Raw genomic sequence first — 16,097 nt, 5'->3', positions numbered from 1 at the left:
TTAAGGTTACAAATATAAACATACAAATATAACGATAAAACAATAAAGCATTTTTATCAACGTGTTCGTCTAGATATAGTATTTTAATCTCAGAGCGCGCTGTGCGACAACAGGCTCCTGTCTGTTATCATGTTAATGTCGTTAATGTGCGCTACAGTGTTACTACAACATTCCGTACGGCACTTGAACGCAGCATTGCTTTGACGAGTTGGCTAACAAACGGTTAGCACCAGTTGGCTAGCGCCTCTTTCCCAACAGTGTTTAGGCAGCGACCTAACAAAGTGTTTTGAACTCTTCAGAGGGGATATATTGGACTTATCATTTCTCGGACGCGTAGATGGAAACTTTAACGGATTCACGGTATAGAGACGTATCACTTTAGTGCAAGACAAGGGCTTATATTGGATATGTAATGTTAGTTAACGATAGCTAACTTAGTTTCTAACAGTGTAACCTAACGTGAGCTAAAGCTAGCAGCAGGACGGTGCACTGTATCAGCTCATCCGAAATGTTTTTGTAAACTTTTTCTTTGGTAGCTGGCGTGAAATAACTAAAATAAAAAAAACTACCATAAAATACGTAATGCGTATGAGACAGTTATAAACAACATGTCAGTGAAAGCCTTTTGTAAACTTTAATAGAGCTTGTTTTGAAGCATCTATCCTGAGCGAGCTATCGTAAAGGTAGTCACACTCCCAGCTGCGCTTATCTCTTAAAGCTTTGCCAAATTACTCAATTGACGTCTACGCCATAGAGTATAATAGACACAATGCCTTGACAGTTTCCCGGTTTAGGCATTACTTACGACTTTGAATAATAGAATAGTTCATCAGCTATTCGCCATGGCAAGTGCCTTAGCAGCGAAAATGGGATTTAACTCACTGATGAGAAAACAAGCCAGGAACTTCAACGTCAGGATCTGCACAATGGAGTCAGACATGGAGTTCAGCTGCGAGGTGTGTATGTGTGTTTGACAAACTGAGCGTAATTTCAATCAATTTGCATCAAAAGTTCCCCACATTTGCAGTGGCCCTGACCATAACAAGTACATCTAAGTTCTTCTACTGACTGGGTCACCGGTTGTCATGCATTGTAATGCAGCTACAACGTTATTCAGTGTTTAACCATGATCTGTAATGACAAATGAATAAGCGTGTATGTACAGAGTTTAGGAGACAAAAGTGATGATGGTTCTCAAAATATGACAGTTTCACTTCTCGACACTAGATGGCAGCAGGTAACTTTGAACGCACGCAATTGGTATAGTGGGTCTATTGCATAGAAGACTGTATCTGTTATAATTTATCTCTGTCTTATGCAGCAATGGAATCAAGAACATTTTAGTCAGTGGCAAAGCTCAATGCAGTATGAGACTTGCAGTATAGGGCGTGAGACTCATCACTGCATCATCCTGCAGTGCGAGTTAAAAAAAAAAAAAATGCACTGATTTATTCTGGATTCATTATATATTTTTGGCCTTCTTGCAGTGTTTTGGGGTTTAGCATATGACTTGGCTGATGATATACCAGAACTGAAAGGCATCAAAATGACTTGCAGACACCACCTCTGTACTTAAAGGGGAGGCACCACACCAACGTTTGCAGTGGGTAATTACACAGAGCAGCATAATGTTAGTTGCAGGTTTCTATTTTCTGTGCTGGGATGATAATTGTATCAATTATGGGTTTTGTAAATAGCATTTAACGGGGATCGGTCATATAGACAAAATGCTCATTCAGCCTTACACAGGAATTTTGGATTTGTCCTAGTTGGCATCCCCTGCTGCATGGTGGAGCTGTAATTCTCATTTCTTGCTGTTTTTAACTCGTTTTTTTCACGCCAACCTTGAATGCACTTGAGATAAGCTTGCACCTCGAGTTAGCTCAGAGGCTAGAGATGAAAGCAATCTAAATTGGATATGTGTGCCTGATATGGCTCCCTTATAGCTCTGAGCTGGATCAGGAGAACATGCACGGCTCCCTGCTCTGAAACAGAGACTGAGGTTATGATGAAAATTCTTGTTGGTCTTATGAATGGCCGTCAATACTTAACCTGATAATGAATCAAGTGCTTCCATTCTTTTGCTAATTTGTGCACATTAGAGGAACAAATTATGAGATTTTAATGTCAATATTTAGCTCTGATAGACTGAGTTTTCACTGTTTTTGAGTTTAGTGTTTCTTTTGTTTGCTGTAGGATGGCACATTTCTTTCAGTATCAATTCAACCCATTCTGATAATTCCCCATTTTCAGTTCTTCTCTTCTGATAAAATTGTATAAGACTAAAAACAATTATATTTCCCAGGTCAAGTGGAAAGGAAAAGACCTTTTTGACTTGGTGTGCCGAACTCTGGGACTGAGGGAGACGTGGTTCTTTGGGCTCCGCTACGACATAAAGGACACAGTCGCTTGGTTGAAGATGGAAAAGAAGGCAAGTGATTCTCATGTTATACTGGTCTTGTAACAGCCATGAATCATGTAAACCTTGTTAATAAAGGCGTAGCGGGGCATGAAAAGGAAATGCATCTCCCAACCGTGCAAATGTTGATTTCTTTGGTTCATTATCGTAGGTTCTGGATCAGGAGGTGCCGAAGGAGGAACCAATCACCCTTCATTTCCTGGCCAAGTTTTACCCTGAAAATGCTGAAGAGGAGTTAGTGCAAGACATCACACAGCATCTCTTCTTCCTACAGGTAACTATACATAATATAAACCTTTTTTCATGCTTATATTAAGAGTTTTGTTTTCTCCATTTCAACGTAAATCAGATTGAAAAGTATTCAATATAAGCATTGAAATATCTTTTCACTCTGGGTATAGATACTCCCCATGTCTATTTCCTATGTATTTCATTTGTGTCTATCATGTCATAAAGACCTTATGACAACGTTCTTTGTACGCTTGCACTGAAACATTATCTCCTTATTCTGCTGCTCTCGAGGTTGAAATTGCTATGGGCTTACAGAAAACCTGAAATTCAACATGCCTCTGGGAAGAAGCTGCATATTACTGCCTGGCTAGTGGGCAGACCCTTTTTTTTAAAACCTCTTTTTCCTTGATCCTAATCTTCCCAGAGGGGTGCTGTTTTCAGGACTTTAAAAGGAACATGCTTAGAGGTGGGTGTTATCTTTCTGAGGAACTAGATGAGTCAAAATAAATACTTTAAAAATATAGCTGTGTGAGAACATGATAACTGATGTTTAACACATTAAAGCCTTTAAAAATGCTCTGTAGATTTAGGATTATCCATTTCACCCTCACACAGCAGGCATTTGGCTGATGCGCTGTGTCTGCTGCTTCCTTACTATTCTGATCCAGTGTCAACAGGGGGCACACGTCCACAGAGTTTCTGACAAGTTGTTGAGCAGAGCACTTTCTAATACACCTTTTCCATTGTCCTGGTCTTATTGTGTGCAGCCATGTGGAATCAATGCGCAACATATTACCGCTGCCCTTTCTCGCCACTTAATACTCTCTGGGGAATTCCTGCGGAGCCTGCCACACCATTCCCCTCGCAAGAGATGAGATTTGTAACTATGCTCCCATCGTCCAGCGCCACCAGCCACATTTATCAATTACCAATTAGGCTTTAAGGGTTCAGTTATTGGCCCAGTTAATGACATATTCTCCATGGGATGCTCATCCCCCCATAGAAACTCGTCTCATATCCAGCACATTGTGCTGGTTTAGTTGCATGGCTTGAGACAACAGCACGCATGTGTTCCTCAACATTTTGATAGAGGCACTTACCAACTTAAGACATATAAAGTCTCTGTGTGTCCTTAATCTGTTTAGAGGTAGTGTAATGTATTTATTTCAGAGTGGGGAAAAAAAAACCTGGCTACAGCGACAAATTAACAACAGTTAAAGCGGTACACAGCTACAAGGGGAGAAGAATACAAATGTGTAATGCCTCGCATCGCCTGTCTCCTTATTACTTTGCTCTCATTAATTCCCATAATGTCGGGAGCAGGCCTCTGTTCAGATAGTGTCACAGGCATGAAAGCTGGATTAGTGCTTATCAGAAATGATCACCCACCCGGATACACACACCCCTCACACACTTTAGACCACTTACACAAACAGACACATGCACGTCTTTGTCACCCCGGCCTGCAATCTTAGCAACAACATAGTCTCATTTGTAAACTAGATTGCAGCCTCAGCCTCTTAGCGCTTGCAACGATTAGGGGCTGTCACCTCTGGCTCCACACCTATGTCAGTTCAAAATAAGACAAGACAGCATGACTGCCTTTGCAAATGATAAGGTTTGAAGCATTAAATTGCCCACTTATACAACTATGGCTGAAGCATGTTTTCACTGTCTAACTGTACTATTCCGCTCTGTGCTCTATATGTAGTTATGAAAGTTTTCGATTCAATTAGTTTGACAGGTGACGAAGCATGGGCAGTGACACCTGGTGAGACGTTGGCACTTTAATCTGGAGGGAGCTTGTTAAAGGGGATTTTTTAAGAATTCATGTTATTACTATGATCCATGCCAGTAAAGTCGAGACTTGTAAACATGAACCACTCTTTCCGTAAGGCATAAACTAAGCCTTGAATTTGTCACTCTTACTGTGCTGGAGTGAATTCACACACATAGAATGAGCTGTCCTGGGGGCATAGAAAGAACATGAATTATAAAAATGGGTGGTGCTCTCCTTTAATTATGATTTGGAGCTTTTCAAGGACTCACACATTTCTGTCAAGTCATTATGCTCTGCTGACTAGCAAGCTGATATTCTTGGAGGACTTTAATGATCATATGAAATAATGTTGGCTTGGGTACATAGTCCCTGGCTCTGTGTCTAATAGGTCCCCATGTGGCTATGATACTTAAGTCTTACAATATTTATTTGGCACAGTTTGTCCTGCTTCCAGACCTCTCTAAAATGTGCAAGTACCAGTGTACCCTAGCAGTAGTAGCTGGAAGTTTATTTACCCAGTTTGCAAGCATATAATAACGTGATTTTCTGGCTACTGAAAAGAGGCACTGTGCTGTTGCTGTATATGGTTCCTGTATAAGTGGAATTAAGGGAATAAAGTTCTGGCTGTCAAAAGCACAGTTGTTAGGAAGTTGCGTTTTACCTTGCACTGTCACTGCTCTTTCTAAGGTATCAAGTCTTTTTTCATTGTGTTTGAGATCTCATGTCAACCTGATTCAGATCCTTCATCTCACAAGAATAAATTTAAAGTTTTTTTTTTTTGGCCTTTATTGGACAGTGACAGCCGAAGATAGACAGGAAAGGGAGGCAGAGAGAGAGGGGATGACACGCAGCAAAGAGCCATAAGTCGGATTCGAACCCGGGCCGCCAGCTCTACCGATTGAGCTAACCGGGCGCCCAACACAAGAATGAATTTGTTCCTCTCATGGAAATCAATATAAAGGAGAAGTAATACACTGAAGACAAAGAATAGATGTGCTGATTTATATTATAAAAATAGTTTCCTCCTAAAACCCACCCTCACTGGAAATGTCTTCAGTGCTGTCAAAACATTTAACAGTGAAAAGCTTCTCCACTGATTTAACTAAACGGCACAGAATATACATTATCTGCATGGTTAATTCTGAATGGATTTTTGTGTTAGAAAGGTTAGGGAATGAAGTAGGCTTTGCTGTTCAGGTGGATACATGCATGGTGAGATTAGTCGGGGCCTCAAAGTTGTTTATATTTGGTAACTCCTCAGGTGAAGAAGAAGATCCTCGAGGAGGAGATTCACTGTCCACCCGAGGCCTCTGTGCTGTTGGCCTCCTATGCCGTCCATGCCAAGGTTAGTGCTCTTTTTGGAATTTTATCCTTCAAGCAAGATCCGTACATCCATTCATCCATCCAACCATCCATCCATTCATCTGTGTATTCTTTAATGGTTTATTTATCTCTCCTTTAAAATCTGCATGACCAAATGGAAACTTCTCCTCCTCAAGCATATTTTCTGAATTATTGGTCTGATGAAGTGTGAACAGCTGCAAATAATTCACTACAGCAGTGCTCTCTCTAACTGCACTAAAGAATACAACAGTTTCAAAGAAAAGCAGTGTAGACCCAGCAATTTTAGATGTTTCGGCCAGGTTTTCAGGCCCATCCCAGGAAGAGAGAAACCACTAGAGACTGTGGCATCAGACTAAACTGTATAGTGTGTCACAGCATCATTTGAAAGTTAAAATTTACTTGAACTGACTCAACCTCAACTTACCCTCCTTACATTTCAGGCTGTAGATATTAAAAACTCTGTTATAACCTGTAGTGTGTCACTTGATTCATATACTATAGATTGGCTCAGAACAGTGCGGAGAGATTGCATGTTTTATCACCAGCAGGCTTGATTATTGTAATCTTCCAATTTCTAATTTTCCTAAAAGACATAAATCACCTACAATTGATTTCGGAGCTCTGCTGTCTGAGTCCTGATAAGGAAGAGTGCAAATTACTTGGGCTGTAACGGTACACAGAAGTCCCGTTCAGCTCAAGTTCGGCACAGCGGGGAAACAACCTCAAATGCGTAAGGATGCAAATCCAAAAGGGTGCGGGTGAGAAACTCTGACTGGGAACAACTGATTTAAGGGATGCAGGCGAGTCTTCCAGCTCCAGCCTTTAATTTGTGCTTGCCACACTGTGACTGATCTGCAATCAGCATGTTGTGATAACCTCTCTAACGGCACACGGCTAAAAGGTGGAACCCCAGCGCTTGTCAACTTTGGTTCTGCATTATGTGCATCAATCTACATAGCATGTAGTCTATGTGTGGCTGTGTGCACTGGACCCCCGATCCCGCATGGTGGTGGTTCGGCACAAATACATGAACCGTCCTACACAATAGTTCCATCACCGTCTAGTTTTGGTATTGATTTTAACATTAAATTTACTGTATCATCCTAGCATATCTGCAGGTAGCACAAGGCGTCAATTGAAGGTGTAACCAAATAGTGCAGAGTGTCCAGTTTGGTGGCCTCAGGACATTTTTCATCTTATAACTGATATAGTAATGGTCCTATATGTACATATAGGCCATATATATACATATGGGGTCTGTTCTGCGTGCATTGTACCAAATTGTTTGAGTAATTGTAGCAGTCAATGTACAGTACGTTCTACTCCTCAATCACTCCTCCTAACCCTTATGGTCATGAACATGGGTAGTGACTGAATAAACCAAACTGCAGAATAAAGTGGCTAGAATTAGCTTCCTTCACTGGGTGGCTGGGCTTATCTTTACAAGAACTAAGACACTAAAGTACTAAAGTAGGGCTACTGCTCCTTTGCATAAAAAGGAAACGGTTAAGCATTTCAGGGATTTGATCAGAATGAGCCCCCAGGCGACTGCTTAAGATTTGAGGGTAGGCATGGAAGTGTGATATGTGATATAGATTTTATGTCATATTGTATGGCCCCAGTCAAAACTGACCTTTTTAGACTGGCTATTAAAAGTGTCTTTATAATTGTAATTTATACTGTAATGATATTATTTAATTATGATTTTATTCCTTTTTTACTTATTTCTCTGTACATTTTTATATTTTACATTGTTTCACTGTTTGTGTTTTCCTTATTTAGGATCTCATTAAGCATACTCTGAGCACTGTAGACTGTAATATCCTGTATGAAAGGCACTGTGTGAAAATCTTCATTGATTTATTGGTTGAGGATCAAACAACAAGTTACCTGAAGTCCATGGAAATCACTTCACAGGAAAAAGCTCCCTTAATAAACCTCAAGCAATCTGAGTCGTTTTGGTTGAAGGATCCCATCTCTCTGAAATCCCCACAAAAAGATAGGGAGAGTGAGGTTCAGCTTTTTGACAGGCGGACAGGGTCTAGTGAGACCAGAGCTCTACCTCAAAGATTTGGCCAGGAGCCCTCAGAGACTATCCTTTCCCATGCCAATTTAAAAGGCCTAGGTTACAAGAGACTGTGGATACTGAAAAATCAGCAAATGAGCTTGAGACTTGTTCTCTCTCCTGTCAGCACCCGCGATCTGGAAACAGCAAAAGAATATGGGGCCACAATCTGTTTTCATTTAATCAGTAGTCCACTTTGATTAGAGCCAATGTGAGTAAATTGGCATGGTAAAAGGGAGACAGGTACTTGTTTATCAATGCAGCTGCTGAGAGGTCTTTGGCAGACCTTTCTCTTCTCCTTTTCTAATGATGAGTTGTTTTTGTGCAGAATCACAATACAGCCCGTGAAGTTGAGTATATCACACAGTGGGATCTACTTTGGTACCTTAGCTCATCTTTAATCATGATTATGCCAGCCTGAAGATAGGAATAAGGAGAAAGTAAATGTGTTTTCCAAGATGGCATAAATGTTTAAAAGAGTTTTTTTTTTTTTTTTTTAAATAATGTGAATCATAGCTCTGTTCAGTTGCGGACAATCGCACACAGAATGTGTGCGTGGAATCTGTTTCCAATTGGAGGAAAAAGTGTAATTCATAACAAAATGCAGTTTGAAGCCATGAAAGCGACCATTACCTTGTATGAGTTACAGAGACTGTAAGAATAGAGGAGATAACAGAAGTTATGAATAGTGGAGGAATTTGTGTGTGTGTTATTCTGACTCACTTCGGAGCTAACAACCTACTTGCTGAAAAACCCTAACCTGCTTGCTGACTGTACGAATGTAAACAAGCTAGCAACTGTTACCTTATGCCAGATCTCCCCACGTGCAAATGTTCCATCAAAACAAATTCCCCCCGGCACCATTGACAGCTGTGATTAATTTAAAGAAATACAAATAAGCAAGAGTATGTTTTTCACCTTACACAGTACCAGAGTGATAATGGTTGAGCCAGACCGTTCTCCAGCATTGTCACAGCACTAAAACAAAGTGTGGCAATAGGTCTGGCAATGCAAGACTATGTGTGCACAAATGCTCTGACTTACTTCTTTTTATTTCACCTTTGTGCTTGGGACCTGAAACACACAGATAAATGCACATACAGTGAGATTCCAAGTTATTGCCCTGCTGGAAAAAGATGGATGAAGATTTTTAAATGTCGAACTTGTGGGTGACACTGGTTTTCTACATATTCTCCATCAACCCTCTCTAAGACAGAAAGTAAACACAATTCCCAACATTATTTGTATGTGTATGCTCTGTGAGCCAACAGTTCAGCCTCTGTGGGTCTGCAGAGGTTTCACTGCCTCCCTGCTTTGTATTCTGAGGGGGTGCAGTGCTACAGGGAGGTGTCGACGGGGGAATACCAAGAAACAGCCGCTCTGGAAAAATGCAGAGGGTTGAGTAGCGAGTGAGGTCGGCTCCCTCAGCCACAATGCCACTGGGGGCGTGGGGATGCATGTCCAACCAAGTAGCGAGGGGGTATGACAAGCTAATAGGCATGAATGACACTGCTGGGAATCACTATGTTTTTCAGGTGGCTTCAACAAGACTTGTGCCTTTTTGAAAATTGCATGAAACAGCCTCGTTCTGCACTATGTTTACTGTTTACTTCACTCACAATCTTCTTGTTTCTTTTTTTCCACCTAATTCTTCTGTCACCTCAGCATATGATATAGATATGACGATTTCCAATCAGTCTAAACAGCAAAGAGCCAAATAGAGTTGTACTTTTCAGTTTCAATCTGGACCCCAAAATATGTTATTTAACACTCATTGGAATGTGTCAGCTTTGCCTTGAGATTATGTAAATCCCGCTTCACTCACCTGACTGAACTGTCATAATGTTGATGCCCACCACAGCCTGGGTGAGCCAGCATTAGCATGAGGGACAATGAGACACAGAGACTGGAAGGAAATGATACAGCCGATTCTGCTGCAAGCTGGTGAGACATGTCAGTTCAGTCACAATGTAGAAAAATAGGTGATTTTTGTTTGTTTTGTCATGTTATTAGTTGTTACTCACATACACTGTGAATACATACAGAGAGTATAAATGTTAACAGTTATTAAAAAAAGGCACGCTGGTTATTTAAGTTAATGCTAACTTCAGCATGCCAATATGCTCACCATAACTATGCCAGCGTGCAAATTTTAAGCAGGTGTAATGTTTACCGTGTTATTGCGTCAGCATGTAGACTTTTGGTAATTAGCACTAAACATTAAGTACAGCTTAGGCAGATGAGGTATTGGGAAAATGATTACGATTCATCCTCAGGGGGCGTGAGTCATCTCCCTGAAAACAACAAATGTGGCAACTAGAGGAAAAATCAAGCAAGTGATTCCAAGATGCTAGCATGGCTAAAAAAAATCAGATGCGAACAGCATTTCCAAACTGACATTGCACAGTTAACATAGCCTTAGTATTGGTTTGGTTTTGTTTTTTTTTTTTTTTTCTAGTATAGCTATCTATGAAATGAAACGCTAGCAAGAAAAAGGCGCCAGCAATAATGCCTTTCTTTGATTAAAGTCTAGTTCATGGCTAGATATAAGAAACCTGTATTTCTCACTATTATACTGTAAATGGACTTTCATGGACTGAATTTCCTAAATTTATAAAAGGGTTCTATTGAACACAGTGTTATATATGTGTCAGTCAGTCAAGTCAAGTCAAGTCAGCTTTATTGTCAAATATACTATATGCATAACATACAGCATAGATGAAATTTCAGTCCTCTCCGACCCACGGTGCAAACTGGCAATAAAAAATAAACTTCTATAAATAGAAAAGACATAAAATAAACAATCAACAATCAGTCAGTAGTCACTGTAGCACTGCTGTGAGGGTGTTGGGGTATATCAATGATTGGAAGAAAGGTGTGTAATCAGAAAGCATCTGTGAGCACTGTCACTATCAAAATACCACCCGGTCTCTACCTGAGCTGAAGTTGGTGCCATAATACCTCTATAAGTCTATATTTCATCAATTATGTAGCAGTTACAAACAAATAGGTGAGGAACTGAGGGAGTAGAAGCTGCAAAACTGAAGGGAAAGGATCTAATTAAATGGCCCCTGGCTTCTCTATTCTGTTAGCCACTACACCGGTGTTCCAGGCTTTCCAGTCGGGTTGAGCTTATTAAATTCAGGTCTGTTAAGTACTGTTTTTAGGCTGGTGTGCAGAAAAACAAAAATCCAATTAAACCTCATAATAAAAGTCACAGTATAAACACAACAAAACAACTCAACAACAAATAGAATTGGTTCAGTCAAGACCACTTTTGTCAAAAGTATTTCTTTTTTTATAGGCTAAAGCAGCTTAAATAAGGCACACTGAGTGACATTTGCCAATAAGATACTTGAAGGTTGAGCTATCAGCTGATATGTGTTACGATCAGCTGCAATCAGCTCATGTAACTGGAATTGCTAGCTGAACTGAACGCTGTGCTCAGTTTTGGTCGATCAGAACCATACGAGTGGTCAACAGCTTCTGATTTATTGTGTGCAAATTAGTGATCACCGATGTGCATTAAATTACATTTGTCATGTCTTTTTGCTAAGTAAGGACTTAATGATGTATTTTCTTCCAAACACATGTAACATCAAAATACATGGTTTTGGTTTCATTCCCTTCCCTTGCATTTCTGAGACAATTTCTTTGTTGTTGTGTTGTTGTTTTGTGCTCCTTCAGGCAACTGGCTAACTGAAGGTGACACAGCAATGAAATTCCAAGTACAGTTACAAAGACACTTAAGCAGCAGCAGAGGCTTTTTAGTTATTTGAAATCTCAGTGGTATTGTCACATTTTGGTATCAGAGTCTTTCTTAGACTACCTACCTGTTTTCCACCAAGGTACAACCAAAACGTTATAGACAGAGAAATCCAGGAGAAGAGGATAGGACACCACCTTTGGTGTCAACCCCTCAACGTCAAAGACAAAAGTTCTTCTAAAGCCTATTATTCTAAGTTCAACTGTCACTTTGGTGCGTTCGCTCTTGAGTTAAGGCACTTTTTGAGCATATTTCATAAGTATGGCTTGTGAATCTCATACATACAGCATGAGCCGATTAGGGGTGGGGAATTTGCAGTTAGGCCTAAAATCTGAAGACTCTTTGATAATGTTAGTTAGTTGTCTCTTGAATACCTCGGTCCTCTGAAGTGGAAAGATGCAAAAGGGTTGGAATATATAAAAACTACCTACCTCAATGACCTCTTGTAACAAAAACAGCAAAATAACAAAGAACTGTAATCACTCTGACAAGAAATGAATGTGATAACAGCATTTTAAAAACCATGCACAGAGCATGGGCAAACTCCAAGTTAACCTACTTACATAAATCTACAGTCACAGACCACTTTTTAATCTGTAGCTACATGTATAATTCATTGCCTTCCACCAGTTTTACAGAAGCCCAAAGGAAATTCTCCACTGCCACTCAGTCATGCCTAATCCATCCATATCTTTCTTTAAACATGCGTGATGTAATTTGTATCCCGGCTCTATGGTGATAAGTGATCAGTCTCAGTTCTCACAGAGATATCTCTAATAGCATCATTTCCACCGTCTCCCAACAACTGGGCCACTGGGTGTGCAGTGCACGTTAATGACCCAACGACAGACCAGCCTCCATTCATTCTCCAAGACACCTCCTTTTCTTACAGGGGCTGTTTCATCTTATGAACAGCTCCCAGGAGAGGTATAGACTGGCCTGTTATTGGAGGTAAGGTGGATAGCGGCCATTAGGTTGGAGTGATTTTAATCCTTTTGGCACTTTTGCTCTATTTCCCAGTACGGAGACTACGACCCTAGTGTCCACAATCCTGGCTTCCTGGCTGAGGAGGATCTGCTGCCGAAGAGGGTGAGTGACAGCTGTGTTTATTTATTGTCATTCATAAGTGAAGATGTTTACGTATTTACACATATCATGGATATTTATGTCTTGTCTCTCCATTGTAGGTGATTAACTTGTACCAGATGACTGCAGAAATGTGGGAGGAGAGGATCACAGCATGTTATGCAGAGCACAGGGGCAGGACAAGGTAAGAATTGCTGCACTGCTCTGTACCACTGTGAAGTTCCGCAGTAATCAGCGAATTTAAGTTTGAAGTTCACATAGGATGTGCTTAAGAACTTGGTTCCGCAAGAAATGTTTTATGCAAAACAAGTCCATTTTGGCAGCGAGATGCAGAAAGAGTTACATAAAAGTTGTTTCTGTAGGGACGTTTTTAAAGGAGCATTAATGAATGTGCACCAACAGCCAAATGGTACAGCTTCCTACAGCCTGTAACCTATCTATTTTCATAAGAGAAACACATCTAATAAGGAGCAAATATATCATAGGGAATATGACTATAAGGATAACACGAATATAATTGCATTTATAAATCCAAAATGGAAATTCAGTTGTTATTGTTGCACTTTGTTCCACTACTAAGCTGAACTAAGTTGAAAATGGATAGGGTGTAAGCGTGAGGGATGTGGAGTGTCTTAAAACTCCCGTGGGTGGGGAGTTCTAAGCTGGAAAGTGAATCCTACAAGCTAGCAATCCTCAGCACTTGTAAAAGTAGTAATTGAGTCACTGGTGCTGATCAATAACCCTTTCAGCCCTAGCAGATAGAGGGGAATTGGTCCTCACACCTTTAGCATTTTAATTGTTTAGTAAGTGATGTAAAGTAGTGCTGGCACAGGAGGGAGGTCACTGGCCTTCTGATGGCAAAAGTTTTTTGATACTACTACAGTAACTGAGTGTTGGTATAAATTCCAAAAAATGTTTTCCCTCTTCTTCAGATACTTTTCTTTGAAAAATACAAACATGTTTTTTGGCTTTCTCTGTCCATAGACAAAAACAGTCATTCAACCTCGTAGATAATCGTAAAACAACAATTACCAACTCTGGTTTGGTCAAATACATCCTTAATTCACAGAGCATATTAGAAAAACAGCAGTTTAAGTCACTCCTCAAAGCCAATAGTTTCATTCATTGACGCCATTTACATAGCAAACAGTTGTTTGCTGTTTGCTGCATTATTAAATATTTTATATATAATCTGTAAAGAAAAACAAAATTGATCAGACATTCCGTGCTGGCCTTTGGTACTTGACAGTTTCACTGTTTTCGGCTCACATCCTATCCAAACTTGATAAGAAATTGATTAGAAAAAAAAAGTTGTTAGCCAACATCAAAGTAACTAACTGACTTCCCATGTGTGCCTGTCTTTTCATTTTCATAGAGTGCAACTCTAATGCTTTACACTTCCACAGCATTAATCAAGCATTTAAATTTCCTCTGCCCCACTCTAAAGTCAGAATGTACTCGGCTTCCAACCTAGTTAAGATTTGTTTACTTGGCACAATGCTCTCTTGCCTATTAAAACTTTGATGAAGCTTAAATCATCAATTTCCCAACCACCCATATTAAATTTAGAAGGAAGCATGCCCTGATTTTCTCTCAACCATCAAAGTATGCTAATGTTCTTTTTTGCTGAGTTGACCCTGAAATCACTACAGTTCTTCCAACCGGCCTGCAGAAAGAGAGGAAGAGACAATTTTGATACATTTGTTTTTTCTAGGCATCAGAATAAGTCTTCTATTCTATCAAGTGTGACCTCTAAAGCCTGTCAGCGAATTATAGTTGTGTTTTGTGTCGGTACTGTTCTTATGTTTTCACCCTCACAAGAGCTATGTGGCAGAGTTTTTATAGATCACACAAAATGACAGATGCTACACACAAAAGCGAAGAACGAGGTCTGATCTCCTTTTTCTCTCCACTTCTGCACCTCCCACCCTTCCCTCCCTCTCTTCTCCATTCCCTTGGATCCCTCTCAATCCCTTTCTCTCGCTGGCTGTCTTTGAACCAGGGATGAAGCTGAGATGGAGTATTTAAAAATAGCTCAGGACCTGGACATGTATGGCGTCAATTACTTTTTAATCAGGGTGAGCCAATGCTGCTTCGCTATATCTTTACAAAGTAAGCCAATATGAGAGATTATGTGGCGTGTCAATTTCAGTGTGGTGTTATGAAATGAAGTGGGGGAATAGCAGTCTGACACTCTAAGCTCTAAATTGTCCCTTTGTTCTTACAATTTTTATGTGTTTAGTTTCTTCTATCTAATGTATGTTTTGGGGTTAATAAACTGCTATTTGGCCCTGGATCTTTTCCAGGTCAGTCATAAGGAAAACAAACCCTAATTCCTAACAAACAGAAATTCACTCGAGGTGACTCTTGCCTTGATCAATGCATTCTCTAAAAGGCTGAGACATTTTAAAATGCCAGCAACAAGTCAACCTTAGCTTAAGTAATTCACTGTAGCATTACTTTTCGAATAAACAAGCCCAGACTGCACGGAACACCCTGCAACTGGCGTTGTTCAGCTCAGCTCTAACAAATACTTTTGGCAAGCAGAGTCACCGCAGTGCCACCTCTGTCAAAAGCAACTACAAATGAATGTTGGCTGCAAGGGTGGTTCCGCAACCACTCGCAAGTGTCCCTTAATAGACATAGCTAGAAAAGCTTTGTTTACTCTGCTGATGTGATTCAGAATAAAAAGGGAACAGATCTTCTTCTGGGAGTGGATGCCCTGGGTCTGCACATCTACGAGCCGGACAACAGGCTGACACCTAAGTGCTCCTTTCCTTGGAATGAGATCCGCAACATCTCCTACAGCGACAAGGAGGTGGGAGAATCTGCTGTTGAACTTCATAGTAAAAAACTGGAGGCACAGTACTTGGATTGTAATAAAGATGGTTGGAACTTGAATATAGAGCTATATATTGGCAATCATTTAGTATCCTAACTTGTTGATTTTGAGGAGAATCATATTGTGTGTTATGCTATTGTTTTTCAAGTTTCAAGTTAATGATTGAGTGCAAATTAGAATGAAAAACTAACAAAGTTATTGTTTTAACATATGAAGAGGGTTTATCTCAACCTCTTTAAAGATATTGAACAGGTTTACCTGACAGATGTCTCTTTTTCTTTTGTTCCTTGATAAAAAAAAAATTGGTATTCTTGTCTCCTCAATGTTTAGTTTACCATCAAACCTCTGGACAAGAAAACTAATGTTTTCAAGTTCAACTCTTCACGGTTAAGAGTCAACAAGTTGGTGAGTGCTGCTGAGATTGTGTGAAGTTGTTTTGTCTGTGACTAGTAAATATTGAGGAAAAATACTGGAAGTGGCTAGTGAATTAGAGTTTTGGGATATGCCAACCATTTTGGTGTATCACTGTAAATAACACCCATTCTTGGATTTGTTTCTCATGTG

The 16,097-nt window shown here is 40.1% G+C and overlaps 1 protein-coding gene across 2 annotated transcripts in view; it reads left to right on the top strand.

The window, feature by feature from the left end:
- Nucleotides 1-216: 216 nt before the first annotated feature.
- nf2a (NF2, moesin-ezrin-radixin like (MERLIN) tumor suppressor a) overlaps nt 217-16,097 on the top strand; it is a 28,368-nt gene continuing 12,487 nt past the window's right edge. For both annotated transcript variants that reach the window (XM_051423690.1, XM_051423689.1), the window contains exons 1-9: nt 217-956; nt 2,306-2,431; nt 2,571-2,693; nt 5,692-5,775; nt 12,626-12,694; nt 12,793-12,875; nt 14,694-14,769; nt 15,375-15,509; nt 15,864-15,938. In XM_051423690.1, coding sequence (XP_051279650.1) covers nt 843-956; nt 2,306-2,431; nt 2,571-2,693; nt 5,692-5,775; nt 12,626-12,694; nt 12,793-12,875; nt 14,694-14,769; nt 15,375-15,509; nt 15,864-15,938 — 885 coding nt within the window. In that variant the 5' untranslated portion in view covers nt 217-842. The remainder of the gene's footprint in view (nt 957-2,305; nt 2,432-2,570; nt 2,694-5,691; nt 5,776-12,625; nt 12,695-12,792; nt 12,876-14,693; nt 14,770-15,374; nt 15,510-15,863; nt 15,939-16,097) is intronic.

The sequence above is a fragment of the Dicentrarchus labrax genome, unplaced genomic scaffold (assembly GCF_905237075.1).
Source record: "Dicentrarchus labrax unplaced genomic scaffold, dlabrax2021, whole genome shotgun sequence".
NCBI lineage: Eukaryota > Metazoa > Chordata > Actinopteri > Moronidae > Dicentrarchus > Dicentrarchus labrax.
The sequence above is the reverse complement of the archived record's forward strand: the minus strand, read 5'-3'. Positions and strand labels throughout refer to the sequence as shown.